Here is a 15,660-nt window from a genome sequence, read left to right on the forward strand (position 1 = left end):
AGGGTCTCCATGGTGGGTTTGTCAGGGATGCCATGGTGGGTTTGTCAGGGATCCCGTGGTGGGTTTGTCACGGATCCCGTGGTGGGTTTGTCAGGGTCCCCGTGGCAGAGTCCTGGGCCTGTCCCTGCTGCTCTGCTCCCTGTGCTGAGCTCCCCATGTCCCCATGTCCCATGTGAGCCCTTCCTCTCTGGCTCCTGGGCAGCTGCTCTGCTCCCACTGAGTCACTTTGGATCTGCTGCACCGGCGACTCTGAATGACACAGAATTTCATTCCTCTGGAATCCAAGTACCTGCCCTGTTGTGCTGGGCTGGGCTGGGCTGAAGGGGAGCACTGACACAATAGCCCAAGGACATGATTGTCCCCTCCCTGGCTCTGTCATTCCCTTGGAAAAAGGCTGCCTTTGCACTCTGGGACTTCAGAAAGCCTTCATACCCTGCTCATTGTGGAAGAATAAGTCCCTGAGCTGCCTGGTCACTTCTGTTAATGCTTGGCTACTTCAGCTGAAATACCTCGGGTGATGCTTTTCCATTAGTGCAGCATGTCAGGTTCCTGTTTGGATTCGAGCGTGGGGAATGTCCTGGGAAGCTTCTGGAGCATCTCTGCCCAAGGGTGCTTCTGCTGGGAAGGGAATTTTCATTGGAGTTCTTTTGGGAGGCTGTGTGAGTTTTGATCCCATCCTGCCTTCTTCTTGTTTGTCTCCTCTTGAGTTCGCTGTTGAATTGAGTAAAAATACTCCAGACTCCCAAATGTCCATTTTTAAAAGCTTTTCCATGAAAAGAGGGTTAATGATAACTGATTTCCTATTGAAAACAAAGCTGAGAAAAACTGCCTGCAAAAGCTATGACTCCTGAACAGAGGCTTGTTTAGCCAAGAACCAGAGTGTTGACAACTCCAGAGTGCTTTACTTTCAATAACAAAAAGCAGCTTGTTGGACTGGGATTTACCCTGAGGTTCATCCTACCCCTCTGCTCCTTCTGCCCAACACAGGGGCTCAGCTCAGCTCAGATTCCACAATTCGCAGGCACAGATGATGAGCCCTGGGCCTGAATGTTGCATAAGAGCAGTGATGGAAACATTCCTCCCTTTTCATTCATGCTCCCGGTGAATAGCCTGCAGTTCCCTCTGAGAGGAGAGCAGCAGCCATCCCTTCCAGCAGCCATCCCTTCCAGCGCCTGCTGAGATCACAAGTTTCCGGATTGAGAGGGTGTGAAAGGAAGATCTAATCCATGGGCTGGCACAGCCCAGTTAGGATTTACTGGGTTTAGGGGTTTTTTTTCTGGTTTTCATACAAGATTGAAATGCTCTCACAAATTTCCATTTTCTCTTGCATTTAAAAGGGATTGTTTTAAAATTGTTGTTTCCTTCCGTCCCCTCCCTTCTTCCTCCCTCAGTCTAAATTGTGACCGCAGGCAGGGAGAGCTGTTGGCAGCTGCAGCAGCCCCGAGCTCTGGCTGGGAAGAGGTGTGAAAATGCTTGGACTGGGGAAATACATTCCCCTTGCTCCTCAGGACGGGTGTGCACATGTGCTTCTGCTGCTGCCCTGCTTTCTGCAGAGCTTTCCCCGCTGTGAGAGAGATTCAGCATCAACAAAAGATTCACCAGCACTGAGCAAGGCTGTGTTTGGTCCCTGCTCATGTACAGCCTGAACCTGCAGGGCCAATTTCAGCTGGCTGGCACTGGGGAAGCAGGAGAACGCTCATGGCAGCTCTGTGGGCTGAGGAACTCGCTTTGTGCACGGGCAGTGAGTGCCAGCCCTGCGCTGGCTGTCCCACAGGGTTATTCTTTGTGTGTCTGAGCCTTAGGTGTGGATTCCTGGGCAGCCCAGTTACACCAGTGTGCTCCCAGTACCCAGCCACGGCAGGGACTGCACAGATGGCTGCCACCTTCTGCTCTTACATCAGCCTGGCATCTGGCCCTGCTCACTCTCAAAAGCAGGAGATACAGATCAAACCAGCATTTCTGTTGCTGTCGTCCCCGAACATGGCAATTTAGTGAGGGACTGAGGGGTGGGACAGAGAAAAGGATTGTTCTGTCAAAGCCTCTTCACAGGGATCTGCAGCTGGTGAAATTGCAGGTACATCTTAAAGATGGAAATCAGTGGGTTCTCCTACAGTGCACTGGATTTATTCTCTTTACTGCTTTTTGTTTATAAATGGCTGTCTCCTTTTGTTCAGTGAACATTTGACAGAATGCTCCTGTGTTCCTCCTTTCCACATATGCCCACCTTCTGTATGTCTCTGGGGCACCCTTCACACCGAGACATTGTCTTTGGGTGAAATCTTTGAAGGAGAGTGCCTCCTGTCACCTCTGCTTACCTAAAATAAGCTTTCTGGTTCAGCACTGAAATTAAACCATCTGGAAAAAGAATCTCCCAATAAAATGCTCCTCTTAATTTAAAGAACTTGCACATTTAAAATGTCTAGATCTTCTGGGGGAACACACTGGTTTCATCAACATTTTAGAGTAATACGACTGAACAATTTTAATCAAGTCAACATTCTCCTTTTGGTTTTATGTTATGGCTTTGAAAGAAGTAAATCACTTGAGTGTATTGTTTTGAAAAAAATGTCAAAATTTATAACTTTTTGGCCCTAAACCGAATTGAAATAAGCGTCTTGAAATCTTGTTTTATTCCCCTGCCAGGAGACAGGAATATGGTGTTTTTCAGCCAGGACTAGTTACAATTTTGATGGCTGCTGCTGTTAGCCATGGATGTCCCATCACACAGATACTGGGTTCATCTGCTTTCCTTTCCCATGAAAATGTGTGCCTGCAGTTCATGCTTATTTGGACTGTTTGTAAAGGTGGTTCTCCATAAAGTGTCTTTACTCTGCTTTTCCTAGGAATACTTTTTAAAGAGGGAATCAAGGCATAAGGAACTGCAGCAGGGTGACCATCCTCCATTTACTGCTGGTTTACCTCACATGTTTATGTGGGTAGAATTTGAGGGACTCTCTCTCAGTCCAGAGCATTGCCCCTCTCTTGCACGGGCACTCCTGCTTGCTCAGGAGGTATTATGAGCACAGGAATGGCAAAAATTTCTTTAATAATGGCCCAGTAAAACCCAGTAAAGCCAAGAGGGTCAGCCCTTGAACCAAAGCAGAGCAGGATATACAGATTAGGGGATTCCACGGTGGACATGAATGGAATTCTCCTGGGACATGAAGCAGTGCGTGAGGGCTGGCACAGGTGGCACATGGTTCCCTTGCTGTAGAGTTCTGTAAAGCTTTCAACAGAGCCTTTGAAAGACTTTTATTTTACGTGTGCAGGGTGTAATTTGTCACTCAATGGAACAGCAGAGGTCAGTGACATTGGTAAGAGTGGGTGAAGGACATTGATGAGAATACAAAGAACCAATTCTCATTTTAGTGGAGCCCTTGTGTATTGCCCCAGTTGTTTAAAAGGACATCAAGGAAAGCATTAAAATAGTTAATGGAAACAAATTACTGCAATAACATCTGCTGGTATTAAACTCCCCTGTCCTGCAGAGCTAGTGTATTGTTTTTACCCTCTTGGCTCAGAGACCTTTATTTACAGCTCCAGCTTTTGGTGCCTCTCCCCAGTAATGAGCTGCTGTCTCCAGAGCATCGCTGCAGTGCTGGGGCAGGGCAGGGCTCCAAGGTGGAGCACACCAGCTGTGGGGGCTGGCAGGAGCACGGCTCTGTGTGCAGGATGGGGGCTCAGTGGGGCTCAGCAGCCCTGCCTGTGCTTCCCCCAAAGATGGTTTTCCCTGTGCCTCAAGTAGAGGCTGTTTCTTTGATAAGTGAGTTTATGGTTTGGGGGGAGTGATGGGTGTGGGAAACAGATGGAGAAAGCACAGGGAAACGCAGTGGTTTAAAGGAATGAAAAGATACTTTTTGTTGGAGTCATTGCACCAAAACCAAGGAGCCTCTGAGGAAGCAAAGTGAGCCTGAGGTGAGGAAAGGGAGGGTTGTGGTTTCATTCACGGAGGAAGGGCTTATAAGGATTTCAGCCTTATCAGTTAAGCCTGAAAACCCAAATGCTGAGGGATGTGGAAATGGTGGGAAGAGGAAGGCACGGGGGACTGAGCAGGGCATGGAGCAGAGTGTGAGAGGCAAGGAGCAAGGATGGGAACAGGGGAAGGACTGGCGGTGACCCAGGCAAGCAAACAAACCCTCGGATGGAAACGGGTGGGGGTGAGGGGACCAGGGGTGACAGCACAGGGGAGCAGCTCCTTTCTCCAAAGCAGGATTGTCCTGTGGTGAACCCTCAGCTGTCCTTGAGCACTGTCCCTGCCAGGGATGGCTGCTCTCTGCCTCTTGCTTCAGCACAGGGCTTTCTTTTGGGAGCGTTGTGGGGCACCATTTACCTGGGGCTGGCTGGGCTGGGGTGCTCACAGCAGCTCCCCCCTTACCTGTCCCACAGGTGATGCCTGGCCCTGCCCTGGTGCACACTGAGGTGCCACACCTGTGTCTCTGACACCCACACGGCCCATTCTGCATGCTGGGGCTCTCTGGGAGCCTGATGTAAAATCGGGAATGTGGCCAGGGCAGAGCTGAGCTCAGCTGCCTTCCCATGGGGCTTGCACTGAGGTGTCACAGCCAGGAGGTGCCACGGGTGGGGATGTGACAAAATCCTACTGTGAGCCCCTTTCAGAAGTCACCTGGAGTTGTTCTCCCATTCATTATTTCCCAGCTAAAGCAGTGTAACAATTACAAATTTGGATTACCTGGAAAAGCTGCTGAAAGCAGGATAAATTATTAATTCCCAGGCTACCTTCTGAGGAATTAATTTCAGCACCACATATTGAAAATTCTCCTTCATGAGAAATAGCCTGGTTTTGAGAGCAGTGAGATTTTGAAAGAGTGAAATTGTTCCAAGCCATTATTGTATTTTCTGACAAATTTATTTTTCAGTCACTCTCCTTTAGCACACTCAGTTAATATACTCAAATTAGTAGTAGGAAACCTATATTTGTAAGAATTCTGTTTTTGTATAAGGTACTGAAGTAATTGGGATTCCAGGGCAGAACTGTGGAAATTCTTAGCACGGTTTGCCCATATCTTATCAGAACAGGCAGGCATTTCCCACAGCCTGGCCTCATGCCAGAGGGACTGAGCAGACTTATTGGAAGCCCCCTTTGAATGGGAGAAGTAATCTTTCTGAATGGATTTTCTGGCACAACTCCTGTTGCGTGTGGCTCATTGTTCTGGGTGATGTGGCTGTGTTTCACCCCCTAGATAAATGTTTTAGGGTTGTTGTTTTTTTGATGATGGGAGGGGTCCTGGGAAAATAATCAGATTGCTGGTTCTATAAAATTTCTATAGGCAATTTTTTTTTGTTGTAAGTGGTTTTCCATGTTAATTGTGTAGCTTTGTGAGCAGAATTTTGATATAAAGGACAACAGCTGATTAACCCTTGAACTTTTTGATGCTCAAAGGGCTATGTAATTAGAAAGCAAACCATTTTCTCTTCTTCAAGGTGTTTTAACAGTGATGTTATGGCAGTTCATGTATGTATAGGTGTATATTGTGTGTTCATAGTATAGTATAGTATTTAGTATTCACTAAAAACTACTGCTGGTGTTGTCAAAACTAAAAGAAGTGGTTGCCAGAGGTGGCACACCCTCAGTTGTTGTAAATGTCCTCCAGTGAAGTTGGAGTCAATCCCTCTGTGCACCACAGTCCCGCTGTGGAGCTATGCCAACCTCTGTGAGCGGAGAATCCGGCCCTTAATATGTATTACAGGATAGTTAGTGTGATGTGTAACCACAAAGTAACCACAACACACAAAGAAGTTCTATTTTAGCCCTGCTGGAGCAAAGAAATAACTGTTAATGCTGAAGACTGAAGTGCAAGAGATTGCTCAGTGGGGGAAGGAGGCAGAAAAAATCCAGATTTTGAGTTAACATGTGTACAGACAAATTCTCACGTCCCAAGGCTAAGTTTTGTCTATAAAAATTCCTTAAGATTTGAGTCTTTGTAATTAAAACATAAAGAATAATTATCTTAAGCTGATATCTGCAGAGGAAGAACAGTGTATTTACTTATGCCCTGCCAAAAAATCTTTTTAGCTGGAAAGATTAACAAAAAGGCATTGAAGTATAAAGAAGGGCCTTCCTTTTATTGAAATATATATGTTTTGTCAACAGATTCAAAACAGAGCAGTCACAACCATTTTTTTCTTCCTTTCCTTTTCAGAACAGGGGTGGGGGAAGCATCCAGCTCCAAACTTAGTGCCTCTAATGCTTGGAAGACGTTATGATTAATTTTTGTCCTTAGGTTTCCAGATGTTGGATTTTGTCCCAACTTTTAAAGACCTCTAATGTTTAACAGGATATGTGCTGAGTGTAGTCTTTAACAGAGTTTTCTTTCATAACTCCAGGATCTATGAGAAAAGCTAACTTAGGAGGCCGCTGCAGATTCGGAGCTGAAGCCCCAGCCTTCCAGGAGAGCAGCCAAGGCTGAACGTGCGAGGTTGGAGCGGAGCCGCGTTCCTTCGGGAAGACGATGGCCAGGGCCCGGAGCTGGCAGCAGAGCCCTTGGAACGCCCTGCTCCTGGTGCTGCTGTGCTGGGGCGGCTGCCAGGCACAGAGGGACTGCACGGGTGCCGAGTGCCAGGCCCTGGAGAACTGCATTGAGGACGTGCTGGAGCCTGGCGAGTGCTGCGCCACGTGCCTGCAGCACGGCTGCACCTGCGAGGGTTACCAGTACTACGACTGCGTCAACGTGGGCTTCGTCAACGGCAAGGTGCCCGAGGGACAGTCCTACTTCGTGGACTTCGGCAGCACCGAGTGCTCGTGCCCCAAGGGAGGGGGCAAGATCAGCTGCCAGTTCATGCTGTGCCCGGAGCTGCCCCCGAACTGCATCGACGCGGTGGTGCCGGCGGACGGCTGTCCCCAGTGCGGCCGCATCGGCTGCCTGCACGAGGGACAGAAGTACGTGGCGGGGCACACCTTCCACATGCCCCCCTGCAAGGTTTGCCACTGCCCCAACGCCGGTGGGGAGCTGATGTGCTACCAGCTGCCGGACTGCGACGCGTTCCCCTTGAACACGGCCAGCCCGGGGGACGCCGAGGACGGCGAGCCCGAGCGGCACTACGACGATCCCTACAGCTACGACCAGGAGGCCTCCGAGGGAGACAACACCCAGGTGGAGTCTCCAAAGAAGTACAGGAGTTACTCGTCCCACCTGGAGCACGAGAGCCTCAGCCAGGAGCAGGGTGAGGACTATGACTACCTGGCGGCCAGCGTGGCTCCCTCAGCGCCAGCCCTGGCTGACCCGCACACGGAGAGCACGGCAGTGCCCAGCACTACCGCAGTGCCCCGGGGCCCCGCCGAGGCCCGCAGTGCCACGGAGCGCGGCGAGCGCCGCAGGCTGCCCCGCGCCACCACACCCTCCCTCCAGCAGGGCACACGCAGGGAGGCACCAGCCACCACCGGGACTCCTCCCCAGCACACCACGGCCACCACCGAGGCACCCCAGCACCCGGAGGAGTTGGAGAGGAGGCCAAAAGGGAACAAAGCGAGGCACGAGCAAGAAAGAGCCCCCAGCTCCAAAATGAAAAAGCATGCCAGGAAGGAAGAGCCAGAGAATAGCATGTTTGAGGGCTTGAAAGAGGTGAACTTCACAGAGCCGAGCTCAGCAAGATCATCCCATGAAGGCCTCGAGGGGAATGATTTCCCCAAGGTGAAGTTCAGTGCAACAACCTCTCCTCCTGTCGCTCTGAAGGAAGACCGCAGCCCATCCTCCCCAAGGCAGTCACAGACGCTGTACCGGTACCATCCCGAGGAGGACGGGGACCCCAACTCCATCCACGCCAACCCCAGGCTGCCAGAAGGTAAGAACGACTCCGGTGTGGGTGTCCAGAGAACTGTTACTGGTGGTAACATTGGTGCTCATCATCTGCTGTGCTGTTCTTACTGTTGCACATGGCCTTGAAATCAACCAAACCACCGCCAACCTTTCTTCCATCACCTCAGGAGGTAGTTTGTGTTTCATTTCACAGAACAGGTACCATCTCACTGTTGCCCACCTTGCTTTGATTTCACAGACAGTGGATGGGGTTTTCTGGCATTTTAACTTTATTTCAGATGATGATTTATTAAACTCTGGCATTTTTCTTCAATTACTTTTAACTTCTGTTGTGATGTGAAAGAAACTTCTTCCTCTGCATAGAAGGATTTAATTATTTATCTCCAGTTACCAACTCAGTGTAATCACATTTGTAGCTTTTGTTTTCTTCTGGAAAGGAAGTGAAACAATTGTGCTTTCACTTTCTAAAAAAAATATTTACAGAACTTGTAATATTTATCTCATGGTTGAAAGGCTGTCTGAGCTCATTAGTTCAAGAACTCGAGAGATACACTCAAATACCCCTGAGCACTAGTAGGGAGAAAAAGGGCTCTCTCTTTCTTTATATTTTCATGGGGCTGGAAGTTTATGATGTTTATGATCAGCTGTGGCAAGTGTACATATTTCCTCCCTGCCTCTGGATTCCTCTTGACATCTGCAGGGAATGTTGATTATACACTTTATGCAATGCTCATTACTGTAATGAATGCAAACTTCATCGCTGTAAATTAGCACATATACAGCTCATATTTCCAGTTCATTTTTCATCAAATCAAGAGCAGTACCTCCTCTTTCAAGATGTGGCACGAAATGTTCTCCCAAGACTCAGCTGGAGGATGCTTGCAGAGAATGCTGATGAGTCCCTGGCCAGTGCCATTTCTCCTGGGCTGTGTCAGGAGCCCTTAAATCTTGAGCTGTCCAGTCCATCTCCTGGAGAAGTTTAAGGCAGATGGGAGGAGGAGAGCAGATTTGGAGCTCAGACTCTAAGTCCCAACACAAACAGCACCTCGTGGCTGTTCAAACAGAAAGTGTGCCAGGTCCATGGATGGAGATGGCAGCTTTTTCCTTTTCCTTTGACTTTTCTTTTATTTGCTTCAGCCTCCCTCAAAATCTGAGCTGTGCACCAAGGCTGTGTATGATACATGGGCCTGAATTAAGACTGACACACAATAACCTGTTTACTGATGTAATTTTAAAGAAGATTTTTTTTAATAAAATTGCCTTTTCTTCTTCTTTCAAAAAAGGAAAAATGGGTGGAGCACCCTGAAACTTTCAATGAGAGGGTTTAAGAAATTAGTCTGTTGGGGTGAAAGTGTTCAGCACCAGAACTAAATACTGAATTTTAGAGTCTGCCTGGGTGATTTGCAGTCTGTGATTCCCAGGAACTGCTTGGCTGAGACAGGTCTCCTTGGGGGATGGATTAGGTTGAGGTGCCTGGAGCAAGATGTGATGGATGGCATGTCAGGCATGAATTGTTCAGCTGGCAGAAGCAGGCTTGGGAATCACCGGGTGCCATTTTCCCCTTAGCTGAGATACCTGTGATTTCCTTCAAATATTGCAGAGGTAGAAATGGGAAATAAATGTCCCGTGGGAGCACAGAACTCTCTGACTGGCTGTAGATGCTGCAACTCCAAGGCTGCTGCTTCCCTGCCCCACGGAGCTGCTGCATGTTTTGGGAGCCAGCAAAGCATGTCCACCACCCACAGTCACTGACAGGTGGGACCTGGACAGGCAGCCCCTGACCTGCCCCACCATTCCCATCAGGAATATTGGTGGAAGATCTGTATGGAACTGCAACACCCTCTCAAAAGTGAGGGCTGTCTTTTGCCATGACCGGCGCTCATGCCTAGGGACAGCAGCGCTTCCACTCGTTATGCTGCTGTAATGGACATGGTTGTGATTCATGGGAGTAGCTCCATATGTTTCAAGTAATAAAACACATACATCTTGTGTCTTCGGTGACTCCTAAGCCAGTGGTGGAGGGGGAGTGAAGATACTAGTCAGGCTTGAAAGAAAAATTAATCTCGCCTACAGATACAGAACGAAAACATAAATTTCGTGCATGTATTTCCAACTATAAAATGGCAAAATCTACCAAAATTGCCAAATAACTTATTTTCTCCTTTCAGGAATTGTCAGCATGATGTAAACTACATCAATCCCTGATTTTCAGAGCCTGTGGAGTTGTTATGCTGTTCCCTAATGAGGCTGCAGCCAGTCTGGCAGTGTGCAGGGTTCTGTTCAACCAGCTCTGAGCAGAGGACTCTGGGATACATTTCTGTGACTCTACGGCCATTCTAGATTTGTTTTTATGTTTTGTTTAGTGTTTATTTTCCCCCAGAGTTTAGGAAAGTTTGTGAGCTTCCAGAGAGGCTTTCAGCCCAAGTTAGGTGGCTGTTGCATTTGTTCCTACTGTTTAGTTCTATCCTGCCCCAGAATTCTGCTGTGCTGGGTCCTGATGCCTTTGGTTAAAAACATGGCTTTGTTACTTGTATTTTACATATCTCACTTTGGTTTTATATGTAGCTGAGTTTTCATCTCCCAAAACTTTGCTGGTTCATACGTAATCTAATGGTGGAAACAACATGGAACACTTTGGTGCTCAGGAAAGGTTAATTTTAGTGGTTTGGTTTTCTTTCTTCTTTTTGGCATTGTTTTTCATCTGTCGTATTGCCCTGTGTTCACATCAGCTGCTCCATTCCTAAAGGAGCTATAAGTGTACAGCAGAGGTAATTACTCAGCTGAGAAAGTGCAAATTAAGTGCTTTCACATGGGAAGGGATGAGATTAATGGAGACTGTTCTCTTTAGACAGTCTCTCTCCAAACATTGATCTTACCCTGTCACTTACTGCAAGAGCAGCAAATGCGGGGAATTTTAATTTCTGTATTGCCTATTTCCTCATCCTAAAAATACCCTGATCAGGGTAGGGCTGACTGAAATATATTTCAAGAACTTAGTGTCAAATTCTGTTAAGATTTTCCCACTTTCTTCCATTTCCCCATGCTCTGGCAGTAGAGTGCGGTTCCTTGGATGAATGTAACTCAGGTAGCAAGCAGCCTCACTGTGAATGTTTTATGATTTGCATTCTGGTTTTGGCAGGCTCAGCAGCAGTTTGGATCTAGCTGGACCTGTCATGTTTCAGAGTGGAGGTGTTTTTCCACTTAACCTCCTCCATGACTGGTGATTTTTTTCCCATGGTGGCTTTTAGAGATAAAGATAATTGTTCTTGAGCTGGAGTAAATTGCATCAATTTGGGAGCTGAGATCAGTGGATGTGAGAGTGGCATTTATTGCAGGTGAATCCTGCCTAGGCAGGAGCTTCTGGGGGGCACCTATGAAACTTGTGAGGATGCAGCAGAGATTCCAACCCACCCATCTGCTGCATGTTTGCTGATTCTGAAGCTCCTGGAGTAGGATGACCTTGAATTTCTGAAATGAGGGCAGACAGATCCATGTGCAGGTCCAGGAGTTGGACTTGACGGTCCTTTTGGTCTCTTCCTGGATATTCTATGACTCTGTGAAAGCAGACCTGCAGTGAGGGTTTGGAAGCATTCCCTGAGCTCACCCACCCTTTGTTCTTCTTACTGCCACCATAAAAAGCACAGGAGGTGGGAGAATGCTTGCAGGGTCCTTCAGAAACAAACTCTGTTTGCAGTTAATTTGGGTTTTTTGCAATCAGGTGAAGTGTTGTCTCATTTTTACTTGAATTACCTCAGGCTTATTCTCTATTTTATCCCAGTCCTTTCTGTAACAGGAAGAAATGAGCTTTGAGGCCTCAAAATAGGATATCTGAGGAATAAAAATAAACCTCAGGAGACTGGTGTATGAGGAGAGAAAGTCTCTGGGCCAGCAAGTGTGAATCAGCATGAATTACACCCCTGGGTGATAGTGTTCAGTGGTTCCTTTGGTAGTTGGAGTTCTGAGGTAGCGCGAATGGGAATTAAGGCAGTTCGAGATATGTGCAGAAAGAGGAAGACTAAAATACTATAAAATTTAAAAATGTCTATCTGTTCTGCAAAAAGTGGCCTTTTTACTTTATTGGGCAGCCAGATGCTAGTTTAGAAGGAAAAATGGAAATTATTCAACCATTTCCATTAATGAAAACATCCCATGTATGATATTGGGGGGCTGATTCCCTCACAGCTGCTGGTGCACAGCCTTCCCTGCACCCTTCCCTTGTCACCTCAGGCATGGATTTGTGAGCAGAAGGTGCAAGGAAAACCCAGTCGTACCCAAATGACACAGGGGACTGCACTCAGAGTAGATGTTTGCAGATTCTGCAATAAACAGTGGCCAGAGTATCCAATCTGCAGAGACAGATGTGACCTGGCTCTCTGCTCCCTTGGCTCGTGCTTTCCATTGGGTCTGTATCCAGTGCTGGGAGCAGTCCCGTGTGAGGGATGGGGACGGTTCCATGTGAGGGATGGGAGCAGTTCCATCCTGTGTGAGGGATGGGAGCAGTCCCGTGTGAGGGATGGGAGCAGTCCCATGTGGAGAATGGGAGCAGTCCTGTATGAGGGATGGGAGCAGGCCCCTATGAGGGGTGGGAGCAGGGCTGGGGGCCCCAGGCACGCAGGTAGCGGCTGAATTCCCGGTGTCCAGACCTGTCCTAGGGGATGCTCTCGGGGTCAGTGCCGGTGCTTTGGGGTTTGTGTCTGGGTGATGGCTCTGGGCATGTTGCTGCATGGCTGCTGCTCACCTGGCTGTGTTCTGGGAGCTGCTCTGGGTCAGACTCTGCTGTTGCTTTTCCAGCTGGCTGGGCTTCAGGGCGCCTCTCAGGGCTGCAGGCTCTGCATTGGGAATGTTATTCTTTTCAGGAATTCCCCTGCAGAGCCCAAACCCTCCTCAGCACCGTCCTTCTCCCATTCCTCATGTGCATCTTCCTTCTAAAACAGAGATATTAACCACAGGTCACGAGCTCCTGGCTACCAGTACTTTTGTGTCAGGTTTTATGGGGCTGTTTTGCTCCTGATCTTAAAGAGTATTTTAAGCCATGGCTGTATATTGAATAGTGGTCTTTAGTTAGAAAATATTGTTTAGATGATCATTTTTAAAGCTGCAAAGATCTGTGGTATGCAGAATGCCAACACTGGGTGCCATGCTTTGCTAAAAGCTGTGTTGCCTGTAACAGTCAGGTGTCTGCTGTCTTCTAAGAACCTAAATAATTTAAGAAATGCTCGGATCTTTCAAACTCCAGTACCTGCCAATCTCACAAACAGAGTTGTGTAAGAAAGTGGCTCTCCATCTTCCTGTGTCACTCATAAAATTAAGGTAACATCTTCTGCCTGCAGTGTGAATCACTGGGGACCACAACAGGCAGGTACAGGTTACAAGGTGGGAGAAACGTGTGTTCCTGCAGCTCCTGCCAGCCCTGCCTCCATTAAGTGCCCTCTGGAGAGCACCGTTCTTGTCCCAGACACAGCTCTGTGTGCTGCTGAGGGGCAGTCAGACTTCCTCTGCTGACAGTGCGTTGTACTCCAGGCTGCTGGTGCTGCAGCACAGGGAGTTACTCACAGCTGACTGGGAGTGTTCTGGATGAGGAAATCCATTGTGCCCAGCCTGGCACCAAGGGAATGTGCAGAGGATGACTGAAAGTGGAACAGGATGGAGCGTTCACACCTGGCTGGGGCGTGCAGGGCAGACCCATCCTCCCTGCAGCACAAACCCAGGGCAGTGCCTGCATGGGACAGGCTTCCCACAGGGACACTCAACACAGGGGGTTTCACATATCCTTGCCTTCAGGGGCATGAGGTACTAAGATAGTTTAAATCTCAAATTGTTGGAGTTGGGCACCCAACCTAGGATGGCACCAAAATGCCTTTGAAAACCCATCTCATGTACCTGTTCTGTTGAGGTAAAAATCATTATGCAAAGTCATCTAAATCCATTATTTGCAACAAGAACATTGAATCTCAGTTCTGAAATTTAAACATGCTGCAGACAAAGTTTGAACGTAAGATGGGAGTTTTTTGTATAAATTAATTACCCACTTGAACAGACGAGGCTGTTGGGCTCACCAGGTTTCTTGAGGGAACTCCATTTGCTGGCTATTTATAAAAGTATCTGAGAGTATATTTTTTGGTATGCATGATTGATACTCCTTCAGAAAACAGAATTTAAATGAGACTTCTTTGCAGTAATGTGTCTGTTATTCTAATCGATCACCAAGGAATTAAAACCTTGACTCTGAATGTAGCTCCTTGTTAGAGAAAGGAAAGTATAAGTAGTAATTCCTGATCCAGATTTTGTGAGACAATAACCTTTTGAACAGTTTCAAATATGTAGGCCAAATAAACGTAGCTTTCCAGCATATGCTTACTCATGAAAGGATTTGTAATTTCATTATCCCGGGCCTCACAGCGAGCAATATCTCTTACCTCTCAGGGATTCTTAGGTAACATGCCAGCAAGTAATTGGAATTTTATAAAGATCCCCTTATGTGTGAGCAGGTTTTATGTTTTCTTGACTGTTCCCAGTCTGTCTCTGCTCTGCTTGAGATGATCAATTCCTTTCCAAAGCCACCAGAAAGTCCTAAATAACCATCCCAAAGCACTGGGGATGCTTATGCTCAGCCAAAGCCTGTGAGAGGGGTAGGAGAAAGAAGGATTTGTGCTGCATTTAGGGCCAGCAAACCTCCTCTGCACATTTCCCGTTCCCTGCCTTTGCCAGGGGGCTGCAGAGCCCCCCAGAGCCACCTGCCTTGCTCCAGCATCAGTGTGGGTGTCTGGGACACACACAGCACCCTGCAGCAGCATTCCAGAGTCACCTGCCTGCAGCAGGTCACTGCCTGCTGGAATTGCTGCTTTCCCTCCATCCTGGGGTACTCTGGTGCTGATGGGGCGGCTGATGGTGATGGGGTGGCTGTGAGATGGTGGCAGTGGCTCGGGTGGGTGCAGTGGGCTGGGAAGGGAGTCTGGGCAGCCAGGGTGGGCAGGGGGCTCGTGCTGGGGCTGCCCTGCCTGTCCCCCTCCAGCCCTGCCTGTCCCCTCCAGCCCTGCCTGTTCCTCTCCAGCCCTGCCTGTCCCATCCAGCCCTGCCTGTCCCCTCCAGCCCTGCCTGTTCCTCTCCAGCCCTGCCTGTTCCTCTCCAGCCCTGCCTGTCCCCTCCAGCCCTGCCTGTCCCATCCAGCCCTGCCTGCTCTCTCCAGCCCTGCCTGTCCCCTCCAGCCCTGCCTGTCCCCTCCAGCCCTGCCTGTTCCCTCCAGCCCTGCCTGTCCCATCCAGCCCTGCCTGCTCTCTCCAGCCCTGCCTGTCCCCTCCAGCCCTGCCTGTCCCCATCCAGCCCTGCCTGTCCCCTCCAGCCCTGCCTGTCCCATCCAGTCCTGCCTGCTCTCTCCAGCCTGGCCATGCTTCTGCCCTTCTGGCTGCAGTTTCTCCAACCCTTCCTTCACCAGAGATGGGGCCATTCACACAAACCCCCGAGCAGTAATTCCTTCCCCTTGGTGTCTGAGTTCTGCTTGCTTTTGTGGTGCTGTTGTGAATCACAGGGAGGCTGAGAGTGTTCAGAGGGGCTCAGAGTTGTTTGGCCATAGTTTTGAATTACCAAGTACTAAAATAAATGTTTATGGCTTCAACTGCTCTGGGTTTAAAAGCTTTTAACAGTTTTAAGAGTTGCCTGAAAGGAGAGGATTTGCATCAGTAACTTTTAAAAGGTGTAAAAGTTGATGCTCTTGTGAGCTGTTCCTGTGTGTAAACTATACATCTTAAAAATAATGAATATAATCAGATGAGATCTCATGGCCTTTCTGCTGCCATGCACAGGGCAAGTGACTCCTTGCAGCTGCAGTGACCTGCACTGCCCGAAGAATAAATAAGTGTGTGTTAGTCCTGAACACCCTTCCACCAAG

The 15,660-nt window shown here is 48.5% G+C and overlaps 1 protein-coding gene across 8 annotated transcripts in view; it reads left to right on the forward strand.

The window, feature by feature from the left end:
- FBLN2 (fibulin 2) overlaps positions 1 to 15,660 on the forward strand; it is a 117,613-nt gene that overhangs the window by 36,982 nt on the left and 64,971 nt on the right. For all 8 annotated transcript variants that reach the window (XM_074550182.1, XM_074550179.1, XM_074550178.1 and 5 more), the window contains one exon: positions 6,346 to 7,800. In XM_074550182.1, the coding sequence (XP_074406283.1) occupies positions 6,471 to 7,800 (1,330 nt within the window). In that variant the 5' untranslated portion in view covers positions 6,346 to 6,470. The remainder of the gene's footprint in view (positions 1 to 6,345; positions 7,801 to 15,660) is intronic.

This window comes from Zonotrichia albicollis, chromosome 12 (genome assembly GCF_047830755.1).
Source record: "Zonotrichia albicollis isolate bZonAlb1 chromosome 12, bZonAlb1.hap1, whole genome shotgun sequence".
Taxonomy (NCBI): Eukaryota; Metazoa; Chordata; class Aves; order Passeriformes; family Passerellidae; genus Zonotrichia; species Zonotrichia albicollis.